The following is a 19,662-nucleotide window of genomic DNA, read 5'->3' as shown; positions in this document are numbered from 1 at the left end:
TGGAGTGAGTGCCCACAACAGTGAAATCACAGGTCCTTAAAGTAATGAAGTCATTATTGCTCATAGATTATATGAAGACATATATGAATTATAATTGCATTTCTTTGTGGCTTTCATGGAGTGTTAAACATCATCTATCAATCTATGTTTCCCCAAAGTGATGACTTAGGTTCAGTATTTTAGCAAATTTTAATATCCTTTAGAAATAGGAAATACTACAGATTATTATTTTGGATGAAATGTGAATTTTTTCCTGTTCCTTTTTTAAAAAATGTATTTTAGTTTTTGGCTTTAAGGGATTCGTAAAAAAATCTAGTGTGGTTATCCTCTAATTTCCAGTACTGTTAAACTGTGTCCTCACCTCTGAAAGCATGGTATTTTAAGAATCAGATATCTACCACCATAAATGCTTTGTGGTAGTCCTTTATAGCTTCATTTAATTGAGTATAATTTAAATATGTTGAGTATAGTTTAAACAACTTTACATTTTAAATATATAACTTGTTTTCATAGATGGCAGCCTAGGTTGTGACAGACACTGCTACGTGCTGGAGTAAAGACTCAGTAAAATCTCTTATGACATCTGTGCCCTCGTGGAGCCTACAGTCTGAGAGGACATGTGACGCATATGGAAAGGGTGTCAAAGAGTAGTGCAAAACCAAGTATCATGGTCCATGTAGAAAATGGTCATTGCTGAAGGAGGACTGGGAGTGGACTGCACTGATAAGATGACATTCGATCTGGACCTTCAAAGATAGAATTGCAGTTGGTAGAAATGGGAGAGAGATGTTTTAGGTACAAAAAATTACTATGTTAGTGTTTTCCCTGTTACCCTTGGATAGCCATTTGGGTACTGTGCAGTGATGCTCTCTAATTGATGTGCCTCATTAATTAGATTATATTTTTTCTTTTCTAATTAAGTTTATTTGTTTTGAAATTTATATTAAAGGTTCAGTCAAATTGACTTTTAGATTCTGGTCTTTCTTAAGGAATAAATTGGAAGAGTAAGAAAAGGTATTACCATTGATCCAAAATGATATAGTTGGTTTTTAAAAATTTAGTGACATGAGTTTTAAAAAGCTCACAAAACCTTGTCACCAGAATAGAGATACTTGATTAGTTCATTTGTATGCTGGCTTTCAGACTTGATTTGTCTTTCATATCTAGAGAAACATATGTAGAACAAGAACAAGGGGAAAATGCTAATGATCGGAATGATAGAGCTATACGAGTGGCAGCAAAATGGTACAATGAACACATGAAGAAAATTACAGCAGATGAGAATCATCCTCAAGTTATCTTCATAACAAATGATTTAAAAAATAAAGAGAAAGCAGTAGAAGAAGGGATACTAGCTTATACATGTAAGTCATGTTATTCTGTTTACTATTAATTTTCAGATGTAAATAAAAGTCATTCCTAGCCAACCTTATAACATGTTGTAAAGTCATTAGCATGGGCACTATGTACTTTTTTATACTGACAATAGTCTTTAAGCTAAGTAGCTTGTGAAAGATAATAGCATGTATTTTTACCCTCACCCCGTTTCCTCATATTGGCAGCTACCCCTTCTTAATAGAGACTTTAGTCCAAAGGAAACTTAAACCATTGCTCGTAGAGTTGGATAAGTAAAAGTTACCCTCTACATATACTTGTCTACTTATTTTTTAATGTTCTTATCTGAAAAAATTTATTTTTCAGGCGAAGAATACATAAAAAGCTTAATAGCAAATCCTGAACTTGTAGATCGTCTTGCTTGTCTACCTGATGAAGGGGTACGGTTTGTGCTTGTGTTTTTTTTTTTTTAGATTTTTTTTAAAAAGTAGGAATATTGATTGAAACATGCAATTTGACAACTTTGGGATATGAAGCCTAAAATTATGAACTTTTTAGTATAATTATTGATAAGTAAGAGATTCTAGGAGTTCTGTTGGAAATGATTACTAATGTTATATTAATCTTTCCAATATGACTGCCACAAAATGTTGGAATCTGAGTTCTCAGAATTCACAGTATGCCTTTCTATTTCAGGTAGAGTCTGACACCTAGCTCTTTTGTGAATCCTGCTCTTTTTTGTCAAACAGTTTGTCAGGGAGATCAGGGGTGAATAGTCTCTTAGAGGAATAGACAGAATACCATTGTGGCAAAACTTTATATGTGTCTCAATAATGTTTTATTTATTCTTGTATAAAGGCTAATTAATTTTACTCAGCTAAGATGTTTATTTGTTCTGTTGTCTCCTGCAGTTAAATCAGTTCAGTGCCAGCTATGTATAAGCATACCAAAAAGCCCCACAATACACAGTCTAGTTGAGGAAACAAAGTATAAACATAAGTTTGTGAAATGTTAAATAATGAACATTTTTAATTCACCACATATAAAGCACTGTGTTAGGTGCTGAATGAAGACATAAACATGGGAGCTTTGATAGTACAATGGGAGAGGGGGATAGAAATGTGCAAATAGATAATGGTACATGATAAATATGAGAGATGATTATCAAAGTCCTCTTTGACATCTGAGGACAGGAATGTCATTGCCAACCTGTTGGATCAGGAAAGACTTCTTGGAAGAGATGGCATTTAATTTTGACTTTAAAGAATAGGTAGAAATTTAAAACATAAAGAGTAATGGTAGGGGGACAATCCAGGAATAGGGAATAGAACAAAGACTAAGGTGACAGATTGCAGCAAGTACAAGAAATAAAAAGTGGACCATATCAACTGGAACACAGAAGAGTGCTTTTGGATGAGATTGGAAAAAGAGTAACACCAAACTGGGGAGTCTTGTGTACTTGGTAGGAGATTCTAAACTTTCCTCAGTGGTGAGTAGGGAGCTATTGAAAGGACTTTGAATAGTTTTTTTTTTTTTAGTTTGTAGTTTTCAGCCTGTGCTTTTATGAGATTTTGAATTCTAAATCTTTCGTTTTCCTCTCCTACCTCCCTAGGATGGCATGCAATCTGATATAGGCTATACATGTACAATCACACTAAACATATTTCCACACTAGTCATGTTGTGGAAGAAGAATCAGAAGAAAAGGGAAAAATTACGAGAAAGAAAAAAAAAGAAAATAGTGTGCTTTGCACTGCATTCAGACTCCATAGTTCCTTTTCTGGATATAGATAGCATTTTCTATCATGAGTCTTTTGGAATTGTTTTAGATCATTGCATTTTTCAGAAGAACTAAGTCTAACAAAGTTGGTCACTGCACAGTATTACTTTTACTGTGTACAATGTTCTCCTGGTTTTGCTCACTTCACTCAGCATCAGTTCATGCAAGTCTTTCCAGGTTTTTCTGAAATCCACCGGCTCATCATTTCTTATGGAATGATAGTATTCTATTACATTCATATACCACAACTTATTCAGCCATTCCCCAATTGATGGGCATACCCTCAATTTCCATGGAATAGCTTTTAAGAGCATGAAGGGAGGAAAGAGTCATGGTGAGAAGATCTTAAAGGAGAGTTTTGTAGTATTCCAGGGGAGTGGCCTATGGGCCTTTGCTGGTATATCCAGAATGTGAATAGAGAGTAAGTGATGTTGCAGGGACATGATAGAGAGGACTTGGTAACTTATGTTTCCTTCTCACCTTATGTTAAAAGAGAACCACAACTTAAGACATTGAGAAGTTGAGCTTTGTGATGGTGCCCTTGACCAGTAGTGAACTGAGGAGGAGAAGCAGACTTCAGGGAAAAGATAAGCCACAATAAAAACTGTCACAAGATAGCATGTAATCAACTAAGTGACAAGTGACTAGAGTCCTGGACCTGGCATCAACAAGACCTAAACCTAAATTCAACCTCAGGAACTTTTTAGCTGTGTGACTTTGGGCAAGTCATTTGATTTTTGTCTGCCTCAACTTCCTCATCTGTAAAATGACACCTACATTCCAGATAATATTTGTAAAGTCTTTTGCAAACTTTATGGTTTGCATATAAATTCTAGCTATTATAGATCACTTTAATCTTATTCAGGGAAGTCTTTATGTAAAACTTGTGTTATTATGTTAAGAGATACTTTTTAACCCATTTGACTAGATCAGAATATTTGTGTAGAGCAATAATAGAACTGAAAAGAAAGGTGGGAGCCTATTTGTAAAGATGCTTGAGTAGAGAGGCTGTTTAGTACAGTGATCCATGGGACACTGGACTTGAAATAAAGAAAATTTGAGTTCACATCCCACCTCAAGTACTTACTCTCTCTGCTTCAATTTCCTCATCTATAAAATGAGAGGAACTAAGATCCCTTCCAGGGTAATCTATGATCCTGTAGTTAAGTGGTTACAACTTTCTCATTTAAAACCATCAGTAGTTTATGAATTTAAAAGTGACAGTGTTTGAAAAGAGTGGTAAGAGTTTATAGAATAAATTAGAGGAAAGAGAAACTGAAGCCAGAGTATTTGGATCCTATAGTAAATCTTTATTACCTGATCATTCATCTTGAACATCTAAATATGTTCTTATAGAAGTTTTAAAGTGAAGCTTTAAAATGAAATCTTTAGTTATAGGAATGAAAAGGAAAAGATAAATTTTAGGAATATTGTGAAGAAAGAATTACTATGACTTGGTAATGCAGTGACATAATACAAAGGCAAAGGAGGAGAGAGGAACCAAAGAGAATTCCAAGGTTCAGTCCTTGGTTACTAGGAATATGATGCGCTAATTGACAGAAATGAGAAAAGACATAATAGGGAAAATGTTTTGTGGAAGAGAGGAAATGAGGAATTTGAATTTAGAATAATGGAATTTTTAGAATTAGGAGGAATTAGATATCAATTTTGTCTGTCCTGTCACTTAATTGATGAGCACATCAGAATATAGGAAAGTTGTGACTTGCTCAAGGTCACAAAAATGGTGGTGAAGTTGGGATTAAAAAACAGGGCTCTTTTTTATTATTATTGTCCTTTTTATTATGGAGTTTAGGAGCCTACAGGACAGCCAGATAGAAGTGACCAGAGGACTGGTAGAAATGTGACACTAGGAGAGAGGTCAAAATATTGTCTATTTATTCCTTTTATGCTGGTGGACATCTGTTATGCGATACCCTGGAGTTTCCTTTATTTTAATTCCTTGTTTTCTTAATGCCAACATATTGAGTAAAAAGCAACCATCCTCTTATATTTACTTTAGTGCTTTTAACATAAAATTTTTCTATTTCATTGTTATTTGAATAAACATTAAATGCATAACATTTCTAAATTGGAAAGAATTTTCTGTGACTTACTATTGAAAACAGGTTTGAGTACATTATTATTAATTTTATCTTTTTGTTTTATTTTACAGAATGAAATAGAAAGCCAGAAAGTAATATTTCCAGAGCATCTTCCCCTAAGTAAGTTACAGCAAGGCATAAAATCTGGTATCTACCTTCAAGGAACATTCAGAGCAAGTAGAGAGAATTATCTTGAAGCCACAGTATGGGTTCATGGAGATGATGAAGAGAACAAAGAGGCAAGTTTGGAATGATATGAACTGCATTACTTTTTATCTTGCCTTATGCATGCTTCAACATGTATTTAACATGTTTTAGTGAGATGACAAGGCCTTAGGTACCAATGTATTCATTCTCTTTGTATGACTATTTTGAGTTTACCTCAACCAAACTTACTGTCTATTTTGCTCACTGTTCATATAATAATAGTAATAATAATAAGATTTATGTAGTTCTTTTTAAAAAAATTTTATTTTGCTTTCTTTTGGAGGGCAGTTCCGGTTAAATGACTTGCCCAAGGTCACAGGCTAGTTTTTGTGTTTAGCATCTGAGGCCAGATCCGAACCCAGGTTCTCCTGACTCCAGGGCTAGTGCTCTATTCGCTGCGCTACCTAGCCGCCCGATTTATGTAGTTCTTCAATCTGTATTCAGATACCATTACTTCTTTCTCTGGGGATGGATAGCATTTTTCATCCTAAGTCCTTCAGAGTTGTCTTGGATTGTTGTATTGCTGAGAATAGCTAAGTCATTCACAACTGATTATCCTACAATATTAGGATATTGTAGATATCACTGGCTCTGGAGTCAGGAGGACCTGAGCTGAAATGCGGCCTCAGACACTTAACATTTACTAGCCGTGTGACCTTGAGCAAGTCATTCAACCCCAACTGCCCTTCCAAAAAGCTAAAACTAACTAACTAAATACAATATTGTTGTTACTTTGTACACAGTACATTTCTCTTTGTATCAGTTCATGTAAGTCATTCCAGGTTTTTCTGAGAGCATCCTGTTCATTCTTTCTTATAGCACAATAATATTCCATCACAATCACATACCACAATTAGTTCAGCCATTCAACATTTGATGGGCATTCCCTCGATTTCCAAGTCTGCCACCAGAAAAGAGCTGCTAGAAATAGTTTTGTACATATAGATCCTTTTCCACTTTTATCTCTTTTTGAATACAGACCTAGTAGTGGTATTGCTAGGTCAAAGGGTATGCATGATTCTATAGCCCTTTGGGCATAGTTCCAAATTGCTCTATAGAATGGTTGAATAAGTTCACAACTCCACCAAAAGTGCATTAATGCCTCATTTTCCCCACATTCCCTCCAACATTTGGCATTTTCCTTTTTTCTTTTTCTTTTATTTTCTTTTTTCAAATGCTTTATTAACTTCTGATTTACATTATTCATTTCCGCCAGATTTTGAGTTACAAATTTTCTCCCCGATTTTCTCCTACCCACAGCCCCAAAATAGCAGTCCCACTGGACATCTCTTCCTCCAGTCTGCTCTCTCCCATATTTTCTCCCATACCCCTTTCAACTTTTCTAGTAGGGCATGGTGGATCTCTGTGCCCCAGTGCCTGTATATCTTATTTCCCAATTACAGGTAAAATAGTATTAATAATAGTATGTGTGTGTGTGTATATATATATATATATATATATATATTTTTTTTTTTTTTTTTTAAACATTTGATTTTAAAACTTTGAATTCCAGGTTCATTCCCTTCATCCCTTGTCACCCACCCTTACTGGGAAGATAACCAGTTCACTATAGGTTGTACATGTGTAGCTAATGCAAAACACATAGTAGATATATTGTAAAAGACTATATTTTCCTACCTCCTATCCCTCCTCTCACTTGTTCTATTCTCTATTTTGATCCCATCCCTTTTCAAAAGTGGGTGCTTCCAACTTCCCTCCCCCCAAGCCCACCCCCCTTCTGTCATCCCCCTCTCATCCCCTTCCCCCCTACTCTCCTGGAGGGTGAGATACCCTATTTAGTGTGTATTTCATCCCCTCCCCAAGCCAAATTCAGTGAGAATAAGGTTGACCCATTCCCTTTTGCCTTCCTATTCTTTCCCTCCATTTTAACCATTTTCCCTTGCCTCTTCTATAGGAGATCGTTTACCCCATTCTGTCTCTCCCCATCTACTCTCATAATATTCCTCTCTCACCTCTCAATTTCACTTTTTAAATATCATCTCTTCCTATTCAATTGATCCTGTGCCCTCAGTCTATGTATAACTGTACATATATATATATACACACACTTACATATATATTCATACCCACATATACCCTCCTATATACATATGTGTGTGTGTGTGTGTGTGTGTGTGTGTATCGTTTATATTCCCTTCAACTATCCTCATACTGAGAAAAGTTACCAAAGTTACAATTATTGTTTTTCCATACAGGCATGCAAATAATTCAAATTTACTAAGTTCCTTATGATTTCTTTTCCCTGTTTACCTTACCATGCTTCTCTTGCTTCTTGTATTTGAACGTTCCTCTCTCACCTTTTAATTTCACCTTTTAAGTATCATCCCTTCCTATTCAATTGGTCCTGTGCCCTCTCTCTGTATACCTGTAAATAAATATACACACATTTACATATGTATTCATATGCCCATATACCCTCATATACAGACATACATATATATATATATATATATATATATATATATATATATATATATTTCTATTCCCTTCAACTATTTTCATACTGAGAAAAGTTTCATCAGTAACAATTATTGTTTTTCCACGTAGGAATGTTAACAGTTCAACTTTGATAAGTTCCTTATGATTTCTTTTCCCTGTTTACCTTCTCTTGCTTCTTGTATCTGAATATCAAATTTTCTACTCAACTCTGGTTTTTTCATCAAGAATGCTTGAAAGTCCTCTATTCCACTGAATGACCATATTTTCCCCTGAAACATGATACTCAGTTTTGCTGGGTAGGTGATTCTTGGTTTTAATCCCAGCTGCTTTGACCTCCAGAATATCATATTCCAAGCCCTTCAATCCCTCAGTGTAGAAGCTGCCTTATCCTGATTGTGTTTCCACAATGTTCAAATTGTTTCTTCCTGGCTGCTTATAATATTCTCTCCTTGATCTGGTAACTCTGGAACCTGGCTATAATATTCCTAGGAGTTTTCTTTTTGGGATGTTTTTCAGGAGGTGATCGGTGGATTCTTTGAACCTCTATTTTGCCCTCTGGTTCTAAAACATCAGGGCAATTTTCCTTGAGAATTTCTTGAAGGATGATTTCTAGGTTCTTTCTTTGATCATGTCTTTCAGGTAGTCCAATAATTTTAAAATTATCTCTCCTGGATCTATTTTCCAGGTCAGTGGTTTTTCCAATGAGATTATTTGGATCTGTTTAACAGCATCTTCATTTCTCATAAAGTCATTAGCTTCCATTTGCTCCAATCTAATTCTGAAGTATTGATTCTTCTCAGTAAGCTTTTGAGATTCTTTTTCATCTGGTACTGTGTTTCCCCAATAATAAGACCTATCCCAAAAATAAGCCCTCCCCTTACTGTGTAAGATTCCTCTAAAATAAGCCCTCCCCCGAAAATAAGCCCTATTAGATTGCTACTGTAGTGAAGGTGATCCCCTGCGCTACACTCTACATTACAGTACCCTCTGTATGCACCGTCCCCCCCCTGGGTGAAACGCATGCCGCGCTCCGAGCTGCATCCAATCAGAGCTGCAGCAGTGAGCGCGTCATCCTGTTCTTCCCCAGTGATTTGCTTATTGAATAAAGGTACATTTTTTTGTTCACATTTACCTGTTTATTTAAATTGCTGTCAATGTTCATTGAAATAAGCCCTCTGGTGTTTTTCTGTCAAAAAAAAATAATAAGACAGTGTCTTATTATCGGGGAAACACAGTAAATTCAGCTTTTTAAGGCATTCTTCTCCCCATTGTCTTTTTGAGCTTCTTTTGCCATTTGAGTTAGTCTATTTTTTAAGGTGTTATTTTCCTTTGTCAGGCTGTTGACTCCTATTTCGTAATTTTCTTGCATCGTTCTCATTTGTCTTCCCAGTTTTTCCTCCACTTCTCTTATCTGCTTCTTAAGGTCCTCTATGGCCTGTAACCAGCTCGTATTTTCCTTTGAAGCTTTTGGTGCAGGAGTTCTGACTTCACTGTCTTCCTTGTGTTCCATGCTTTGATCCTTTTTGTCCCCAAAATAGGAGTCTAATGTTGGATTCTTCTGTTTGCTTTGTTTCCTTTGCCTGGTCATGTTGCCACTCAATTCCTTGACTTTTGGGCTTTTTGCCACAGTAGGACTCTGCTACCAGACAGGGGAGCTTCGTACCAAATGCTGGGGTTTTCTCAGCTGCTGGAGGTATTAGTTGGGTGCCCTTGCTGAAGTCACCACATGCTCTAGCAAGCTGGACACACACCCTAGGACCTCCACCCTAGACTGCAATCCAGATCCAAGCAGGTTAAAGCAAGAGCGATTACCCCTCAGACTGGTTGCTTGGTGCCCCTACACTCTGCAGGCTAGGAGCTGAAGCTTCCATGTTGGGGCAGCTGCAGAGCCAGGGCAGCGGCTTCTCGCCCCAAGGGCAAAAGCCAATGCACTCCCAACTACTGGGTCCCAAAGTCCTCATTGCACTGAGCTCTCATGATGTCCTTCTCATCTATGTGTTGATAATTCTGGAGACAGCCACAGCTGCTAATGATCTGGAGTCCCTCCAACCAGTGGCTGGTCAGGCCCACCCTGAAGTTAAAAACCTTGGGCTCATGTGGGCCTGGGCTCGGCTCCCAGAGTGCTATGCTGGCGGATTCCTGCCAGCCTGCCAGGCTGTCCTCAGCAGGAGGTTAGCTTCTCTGTGTCATTTTGTGACAGGTTCTGTAACTCCAAAGATTGTTCAAGAGTCCGCTTTTACATGAATCGCGGAAGGTAGAAGCTGGAGCCACGCAGAGGTCCTACTTCTACTCCACCATCTTCCAATTTATGTAGTTCTTTATAATAATAGAACAGCTAGATGGCATAGTAGATAGAGTGCTGTTCCTGGAATCAGGAAGACTCATCATTGTGCATTCAAATCCAACCTCAAACAGTTACTTAGCTGTGTGATCCCGGACAAGTCACATAGCCCTGTTTGCCTCAATTTCTCATCTGTAAAATGAGCTGGAGAAGAAAATGACAAACTCCAGTATCTTTGCCAAGAAAACCCCAACGGTGTCATTAACAGTTGAACAGAACTGAAACAACTGAACAACAACAAACAATATTAATAAAAACAACAGTATCATTTATTTAGCACTTACTATGTGCCAGAAACTGTAGTAATTACCGTTATTATCTCAATAGTCATCACAATGATCCTGGGAAGTAGGTGTTATTACCCCCATTTTGCAGATGAAGAAACTGAGGCAAGCAGAAGATTAGTGATTTGCCCAGGGTAACACAGCTAGTAAGTATCTGAGGCTGAATTTGAACTCAGGTCTTCCTGACCCCAGGTCCTGTGCTTTATCTACTCATTTCATTCTCCCATTCTACCCATTGTAGTTGGTGCTTTTATTAACGTTTATTAATGTTTAAAATGTGAAGAAACAGGCTAAGTGGTTAAGTGACCTTCCTGGAGTCACAGAGCTAGTAAATATCTTAGGAATGACTTGAACTTCAGTCTTAAGTCCAGCATTTTATCCAATATGCTCATTATCCCTTTATTACAACTCATCTTGCAAATGAGTGCTATTTAAACAGTTTTTCCCCAGGTATATAGCAGAGGTTGCTCTCTTTACCTTTTCTGCTTTGTTTTGTTATCTGAGAAAATATAAAATATTTCACCCTTTCATATTTAAAGTAAACAGGGAACATTTGGTAGGACAGTAATGATAAAAAGTAACATTTTGCTCAGTATAATTTTTGAAAATAGTCCTGTCATGACTAATCATTGGAGATATGTGAAGGGACATTGTAAACTGAGATAAAGCATTCAGTGTACACCTATTAGCATAGGTTATATTTGGCACATTTTCTATGAATAATGGGATCATTCCTCTGTCTGTTTTCTTTTTGTACATAGATCATCCTCCAAGGACTTAGAAACTTGAACCGAGCTGTTCACGAGGACATAGTAGCTGTGGAGCTTTTGCCCAAAAGTCAGTGGGTAGCACCATCTTCTGTGGTCCTGCAAGATGAAGGTCAAAATGGTGATGATGTTGAAGATGAAGAGATAAAAGAAAACACTGTATGAAATTAAACAGGTTTTCATGCTCAGTTTCATTTCTCTTTATGACCAGTTAAGATAAACTTTATAGTGTTTTAAAAATTAAAATTTTAAACTCTTTGTTTCTTTTGTAACATGTTATTGTTTTTCCTGAAATATACTTCTAAATCACTGAGATCACAGGTAGATTTGAGTATATGTTTTAAACATGCTATTTTAAAATCAAACATAAAGGCTGTCTTATTTTGAGTGAAACAGCCTAAATACATATAAAGCCCAGAAATATATTATCTTAGCTGCATTTTGGGTTTTTTGGTCATTTACTACACAAAATTAACTCAAATACTAAGAGACTTGATTTAAAAACTTGAAATACATGAATTTAAAGGTAATTAGGTAGGGGCAAGGTATAGTAGAAAGAAGTAAGGATTTTAAACCATAGGACTTGCATTTGAATCTGAACTCTGTTCTTGTGTGACATTGAATAAACTATCTGTAAAGTCTGGATGGTTTTTTCAACTGTAAAATAAAAGGATGGGACTAGATCATCTCTAATATTACTTCTAGCTATTGATCTTATGTTTCTATTAACTTACATCCAGGTAAATCCAATTTTTAAATTTACTTATTGAAAGTACAGAAGTACCATAATTTATAGTTTAGTCTGTTTTATCCAAAATTTCCCTTTACAAAAAAGTATAACTCTTTTATTTGGACCTTTTATTGGATGTTTCACAGATTTTCTCCATTGCCTTTTTCTTATATTTTTATTGTGACCCATTATGAGAAAGGATAGTTTCAAATGTTTATCGTCATCAAAGACATGGAGTTAAGAGTGTATATCATAAATATTTTGATTTTTTTATTTGATTATTGTGAATTTTAGAATGTCTTATTCCAAGCAGAATTTGTATAGGCGCTATATTTTTTCCCCATCTGAATGATATACTCTGGAATTTTACCCTTCATTTTGTCCTTGGAGTGAGTGTATGTATATTGTGTTACAGATAAAAGTGTTGTTTTCATAGAGTCGTTTTGGTCCTTGCAGTCAACCCTTTTGACAATGAGTCACAGAATTTTAGAACTAGAGGAAGCTTTGAGTTCATCTGCTACACCACCTCATTTTACAGACGGAGAAACTGAAGCCCAGAGTGATCAAATGACCTACTCACAATAACAGAGTTAATTCTTAGTCCTGGTTGCTGGATAGAATCCCACACTTCTCACTATACCACATTCTTCCTTTATCTGATTCTTACAGTGAAAGTCCATGATAGTAGGAAATTTTTTCTGGTAACAGATAATATGTATTCCTGATTTGTTTTTCTAAATTGCAGGTGAGAATCATGACAAGGTTCACAAAAAATCTAGTTACATATTCTTTTTCACCTGTGAGACTATCTAGCCAACACAACGTCGCATTAAGGTAGAAAAGAGCATCTCTTCCAATCAATAAGCAATGAGTCATTAAGCCCTACTATGTGCCAGGTACTATGGTATGTGCTGGAGATGGAAAGACAAAAGTTGAAATGGATCTTTCCTTTCGGAGATTACAATCTTCTGGGGGATACACATCTGTATAATAATAAATTTAATGTAAGGTGGTAGTACTAACATCTCAGGAGATTAAGAAAGATCTCATGCAGGTAATTCTTGATCTGAACTTTGAAGTAAACTAGGGCTTCCAACAAGTGATGTTAAGGAACAAGTGAATTATAGGCATGGGATAATAAACCATGCAAAGCCAAAGATGGGAAATGGAATCTTCAGTATGAGGAACAAGAAGAATAGCAGCTGGGCATGAAGAATAATAAAGTATACCAAAGGCGGCAAGAGTATGTTGGAGGCAGACTTGAAGGTTTTGAGTGTTTTTAAACAAAGAAATTTGTATTTGACCCAAGAGAAAATAGGATCAAACTCGAATTCATATAGCATCTGACTTTTAGGTATTTAGTTACAGCTGTGTTGGTTTAGCATACACTGCTTCCTTGTGGAGGAAACTACTTTGAAAGTTGGGTCACACTGTTTCACAGAACTTTAGAGTTAATACAATTTATTGTGATGTCATAATTTAGGGCTTGAAAGTTCCAGTATCTCTTTACATATGTTCATGAAAAACTCATTTGTTTTGTTAATGGGAAAATGACTAAACACTTGGTTATCTTTTTATTTTTAAATTGCAGCTGAAGACTGCTATAAATGAGAAAATGTTAAGACCTTCAGGAAGAGTGGTAGGAATAATAAAGCGGAACTGGAGGCCATTTTGTGGCATGCTTTCCAAGTCTGATATTAAGGAAGTAAGTGAAAACATTCTTCTTAAGCAATATTTGAAATACCTACATGAACTTAATTCAACAACCATTTATTAAATGCCTGCTGTGTACAAAATGCTATGCTAGATGCTAGGGGATATATAATATTTAGATAAGACATTATCCTGGCTTTCATGGATCATTTATAAGTAGGTAACTAGATAATGCACAAATATAGCTCATACATAGTGTTCCGTGATAATTGCTTTTAAAAAGTTGCAAACTGCAGTATTATGTGAATTATGAGGGAGAAAATCCAGACTGAGTTAGACCAGGTAAGGATTTACAGGAAAACTGGTATTTGAGTTGTACTTTAAAAGAGGGTAGGGGCCTAACAGGGTATGTATTAATACAAAAAGGATTCTACACATTTTTTTAATGTACTGCAATCTCAAAATCAGTTAAGTGTAACATGGCAACTAAAAAAGCGACTGCTGTCCTAAACATAGTACCCAGACTGAGGGAGGTGATAATTCTTCTACACTTTATAAACTATACAAGGAATTTTGTATTCACTAATTGCTACCACAATTTGGTGAGGACATTTAAAAAGCTGGTTCTCACTCTGCTGATGCAGAGCTTGGAGACCATTCTATACCAGTGAAGGAATGTGAAGTACCTTCTGGGAAAACAAAGACTTGGGGAGAAAATACAGCCCTTCTAGGGCTGCCATATGTAAGAGGGATGCAGTCTGTTCACTTTGGCATCAGTTGATAGAATTTTCCTTTGATTAATGAAAGTTTCAGAGGTGTATATTTTCATTCATTGTAAGGAAAAATTTCCTAAGTCTTAGAACTGTCAAATGAGCAGTTATTAAATGTTGGCTCTGTGCCAATTACTATGCATAAATGCCAATGATAGAAAGACAAAGAAGACTCCCTGTCCTCTAGGACCTCACAGTCTAATGGGAGGAGAGAAGCAAATATATGTTCAAACAAACTATATACAGAATAAATAGCAAATAGTTAACAGAGAGAAGACACTAGAATAAAGAGGGATTCAGAAAGGCTTTCTGTACAATATGGAATATTAGCTGGGATTTGAAGTAAACCAGGAGACCGATGAGGAGAAGAGGTCAATTTAGGTATTGAGGATAGCCAGAGATAATGCCTGGAGCCAAGAGATGGAGTATCTTGTTCATGGAACAGTCAGGAGGCCAGTGTCACTGGACCAAAGAGTATGTGGCAGAGAGTATAGTGTAAGAAGATTAGGAAGGTGGGGGAGGTTAGGGTATGAAGGACTTTGAATGCTGGACAGAGGGTATTGCATGAACAAGGAGGTAGTAGGAATCCACCGGAGTCTATTGACTGAGGGTGACACGGTTGGACCAATGCCTTAGGAAAATCACTTTTTTCAGCTGGATAGAACATGAACTGGAGTGGGAAGAGATTTGCTGTGGAAGACCAACCAGAAGGCTATTGTAGTGATTCAAGTATGAGGTGATGAGAATCTGTACCAAGGTGGTAGGAGTATCAAGAGAAGGGGGCTTTATTTGAGAGATGTTACAGAGGTGAAATGGATAGGTCTTGGCAAAAGATTGTGTAGGAAGGGTGAGAAATAGTGAAGAACCAAAGAGGACACCTAGGTTTCAAGCCCAGGTACCTAAAAGAATAGTGGTGTGCTAGAAAATAATAGGGAAGTTTGGAAGGGGATAGGACTTAGGGGAAAAGGTACTGAATTCGCATTTGGACATGTTGAGTTTTAAGATATTTACCAGATATCCATTTCAAGATGCCTCAAAGACAGTTTCAAGATAAAAAACTAGAGGTCAGCATAGAAGTCATGGCTGGATAGGTAGAATTGAGAATCCTTAGTATAGAGATGGTAATTAAACCATGGAAGTTGATGAAATCATTAAGTGAAGTATAGTATTGTGGAGAAGAGAAGAAGCCCCAGGACAGAGAGCTGTGGGGCACCCACAATTAGTGGACATAATCTGGATAAGGATCTAGTAAAGGAGACTTAAGGAGTAGTCAGACAGATAAAAGGAGAACCAGGAGAGAGTGGTTTCCCACAAACCTAGAGAGAAGAGAGTATTAAGGAGAAGAGGATAATGGACAATGTCAGTAGCTGCAGAGAAGTCAAGAAGAATGGGGATTAAGAAAGGCCATGGGCAAGATGGCTGAGTAGAAACAGGACTCTGCGGGGCTCCAGGTCCCACCTCCTCCAATTCATGTAAAAGGTGACTCTGAAGAAACTTTGGAGCTACAGAACCCACAAAATGACAAAGAGAAGCTAACCTCCCTCTGAAGACAGCTCAGCAGGCCGGCAGGAAGGGGCCAGCGCGGCACTCTGGCAGTTGAGCCCGGCCCCACGAGAGCCCAAGGTTAATTTAACCTCTGGGTGGGCCTGACCAGCCACCGGCTGGAGGGACTTCAGATCACCAGCAGCTATGGCAGTTTCCAGAATTATCAACACATAGATACTAAGGACAAATAAAATAAAATAAGACATACAGGCACTGGGACATAGAGATCCACCGAGCCCTACTAGTTGGTGTGGGTATAGGAGAAGATATGGGAGAGAGCAGATTGGAGGAGGGGATATCCAGTGGGATCCCTATTTTGGGGTGGTATGTAGGGGAAAAACGGGAAGAAAATTTGTAACTCAAAATCTTGCAGAAATGAATGATGTAAACCAGAAGTTAATAAAGCATTTGATGGTGGCAGCCAGGTGGCACAGTGAGTAAAAGTGTCAGCCCCAGAGTCAGGAGACCTGGGATTGGTTCTGGCCTCAGATACTTAGCACCCACACAAAATAACTTGCCGTGTAACCTTGAGCAAGTTACTTAACCCCAATTGCTTAAAAAAAAAAATAAAGCATTTGATTAAAAAAGAAAAGCCATTGGATTTAGATATCAAGAGATCATCGATAACTTTAGAGAGAACAGTTTTCTTGAGCAGATCAGAAGCCAGACTGCAGAGAGTTAAGACGAAAGCAGGAGAAAAGGAAGCGGAAGCATTTATTATAAATGGTTTTCTCAAGGAGCTTAGCCACAAAAGATAGAAAAACACAATAGTTAGTGGGGATGGGAGGATCAAATGAAGGTTTTTTGAGAATGGGAAAAGCATGGGCATGGCTATAGACAATAAGAAAGTAGTCAGTAGACGGAGAGATTGAAGATAAGTGAGAGTGGGATCACAGATGAGGCAGTATGCTGGGGAAGAAGGTATAGAATGGGATCGTTTGTGCAAGTAGATTTGGCTTTGCAAGGAGTTGAGACAGGAGTGGAGAAAATAATGGCAGAAGACATCTGAGCAATAAGATGAGGGAAGAAGAGTAAGATCTCTGAGTGGCTTCAATTTTTTTCAGTAAGATAGGAGGTAAGGTTCTTAGCTGAGAGGATGGTGTGAGGGGAAGCCAGGGAAGGTTTGAGTAGGGATGAAAACGACTTGGAAGACGCTATGTGGAAAATGGGATAGTGAGTTAATAAGGGAAGTGTAGAAGAATTGTCTAGTGTCACTGAGGGCTCAGTTAAAATATAACAAATTTTCAGTGGACCCAATCAGAAGAATTGCAAATTTTCTCAACTTCTTCAACAGCATGTGCATGAGAGTGAAGGCAGTAAGTAGATGATGGGAGTGATCCAAGGCTTAAACTTGGCCAGAACAATCAGTGGCCAGTGACTCGATAGAAGAGCACAGTGTAGAGTTAACCTGGTTCACCAGTTGATGAAGAGGGACAAAACAGTGAGATGAATGACCCTGGAAAGTAAGAGGTTCTCAAGTGGATGACCACTTCTTAGGGCTGTTATAGGTGGGATTCTTGGTCAGGTACAAGGCAGAATTAGTGCTCTTTGAGGTAATTCCAGTACCAAGATTGTGTTTGTGTGGTGTAAGTGGGGCACTGTGCTCTAGGAACTGTGAATAATATGAACAAAGGCAGTAGAGGTAGGAGAGCACTGGTTCTGTGTGGGTTAAAGGTTACTTGAAGTTACAAATTGAGGAGACTGGCTGAGTGGTGTTGTGCACAGACGAAACAGTGAAATCTTGAGGGACATATTTGCAGGAAAGATACCAGTCTTGTTTTGGATATGTTACATTTGAGCTGGTTGAGCATCTGAGTGGAGATATCCTGAAGGCAGGCAGTTCACAGTGTAGGTTTAAAACTCAAAAAAGAGTTCAAGCCTGGAGATAGAAATTTGGGAGCCGTCTGCATAGATAGTGCAAGCTATGGTGTTAAAATAGATTGCATAGGGGCGGCTAGGTGGCTCAGTGAATAGAGCACCAGCCCTGAAATCAAGAGGACCTGAGTTCAAATCTGGCCTCAGACACTTAACACTGACTAGCTGTGTGACTTTGGACCAGTCACTTAACCCCAGTTGCCCTGCCTTCCCCCCCTCTAAAAAGCAAAAAAAAAAAAAAAAATAGATTGCATAGGGAGGGAATGTAGAGAGAGAAGAAAAGAGGGCCAAAAAGACACAGATCCTAGAATGCTCATTTTAGAGGATTAGGAAGAAGAATAGGAAGGAAATAGTGGAGTGGTTAGACATGTAGGAGGAGAGCCAAGACAGAAGTGGTTTCTCTGAAGCCGGAAGAGGAGACGGTATTGAGTAGATGTAGCCAAAGTGGTCAAAAACTTCAAGGTGAGAGAGTATGAGGGATGAAAAAAGAAAACTAGTGGTTTGAATTAGTGCCATGAGAGTTATAAACTCTCAGCAACCATATGAAAGATTTTTTCAGATCAAGAATAAGAGAAATCTAAATGAAAACAACTGTGTTTTCACTTCACACTCCACTGATTGACAAAGATAACAAAGGCAGAAATACTTAACATTGGAGAGGCCATGGAAAGATGGGCACACTAAAATGCTGTTGATGGACTTAAAAATTTTGGAACCATTTAGAATTATGTTCAAGAAAATGTCTGAAAAATCCATACCCTTTGACCCAGAAATCTCAATGTCATAGACCCATAGATACCAAGACATTCATTGTATCATTTCTGGTGCCAGCAAGAAGACACCCCCCCCCCCAAAAAAAAAAAAAGATAAATAAAAGATCCAAAAAACTAGAAACAGTGAATATCCATTGGTTGAGAAGTAACTGAACAAATTGTGTTATATTACTAATGAAATATTACTTGTAACTTATAAAATGATAAATTTATGAGGTGAAAACATTGGAAGGTGAAGTAAAATGGAGTAGAACCAGAGAAAGCACAACTACAGTAATGTAAATACAGAGAACACGGAAATGAAGCAGTCTTGGCTTTGTAGAAATCATGTCTTAAACTGGGAGATCTTGGGTACATTGTCAGGCATACACCTTTTTGTTTTGCTTAATTCATTTTCTTTATTGCAAGGAAAGGGAAGAATTCTTAAGGTGGTGTTTTGGTGGTTATATTCAGAAATTTCTGATTGTAATATAAAAACTAAAAGCACCAGTAAGTCCACCTGGAAAAAATAAAAGAAGTCATCTGTGATCTTTGAGGCAGTATGTTGTAGCAAATAGGGCACTGAACTTGGAGTCTGGAAGATATGGTCTCAAATCCTGCCTCAGACTTAATTAGCTGTGTCACCCTGGGCAAGTCAGTAAACTTTCAGCCTCAGTGTTCTCATCAGTAAAATGGGGTATGCATATATTTCACAGGATTGTTATGAAGAAGAAATGAGATAACATGTAAAACACCATATAAATATCTTTTTGTTTAAAGTTTCAATAAAATGGTTGGAGTTGAAAGCCAGCTTTTTTGTTTTTTTTTTTGAAAGCCAGTTTAAAAGGGTTAAGAAAAGAGAGACTCTGGGTAAAGAACAACTTTTTAAAGAAGTAATAGAGAAAGGTAAGACAATAGAAAGTAGATGAATCAAGGAAGGCTGTTTAAAAATTTTTAATAAGATGTTTATCAGCAGATAGAAAAGAACCATTGGAGTCTCCTCCAATGACTGATATGTGAAAGAGAGGGAGTGACTGTTGAAACAAGTTGCCTGAAGAGTTG

At 37.4% G+C, this 19,662-nt stretch overlaps 1 protein-coding gene across 2 annotated transcripts in view; it reads left to right on the top strand.

Annotated features, from left to right (window-relative positions):
- DIS3 (DIS3 homolog, exosome endoribonuclease and 3'-5' exoribonuclease) overlaps window positions 1-19,662 on the top strand; it is a 45,277-nt gene that overhangs the window by 3,374 nt on the left and 22,241 nt on the right. For both annotated transcript variants that reach the window (XM_069066779.1, XM_069066777.1), the window contains exons 3-7: window positions 1,168-1,364; window positions 1,702-1,775; window positions 5,288-5,455; window positions 11,270-11,434; window positions 13,597-13,710. In XM_069066779.1, the coding sequence (XP_068922880.1) occupies window positions 1,259-1,364; window positions 1,702-1,775; window positions 5,288-5,455; window positions 11,270-11,434; window positions 13,597-13,710 (627 nt within the window). In that variant the 5' untranslated portion in view covers window positions 1,168-1,258. The remainder of the gene's footprint in view (window positions 1-1,167; window positions 1,365-1,701; window positions 1,776-5,287; window positions 5,456-11,269; window positions 11,435-13,596; window positions 13,711-19,662) is intronic.

This window comes from Petaurus breviceps, unplaced genomic scaffold, assembly GCF_028583685.1.
Source record: "Petaurus breviceps papuanus isolate PSGF00001 unplaced genomic scaffold, PetGlider_PUasm1.0 90730, whole genome shotgun sequence".
NCBI classification, from domain to species: domain Eukaryota; kingdom Metazoa; phylum Chordata; class Mammalia; order Diprotodontia; family Petauridae; genus Petaurus; species Petaurus breviceps.
The sequence above is the reverse complement of the archived record's forward strand: the minus strand, read 5'-3'. Positions and strand labels throughout refer to the sequence as shown.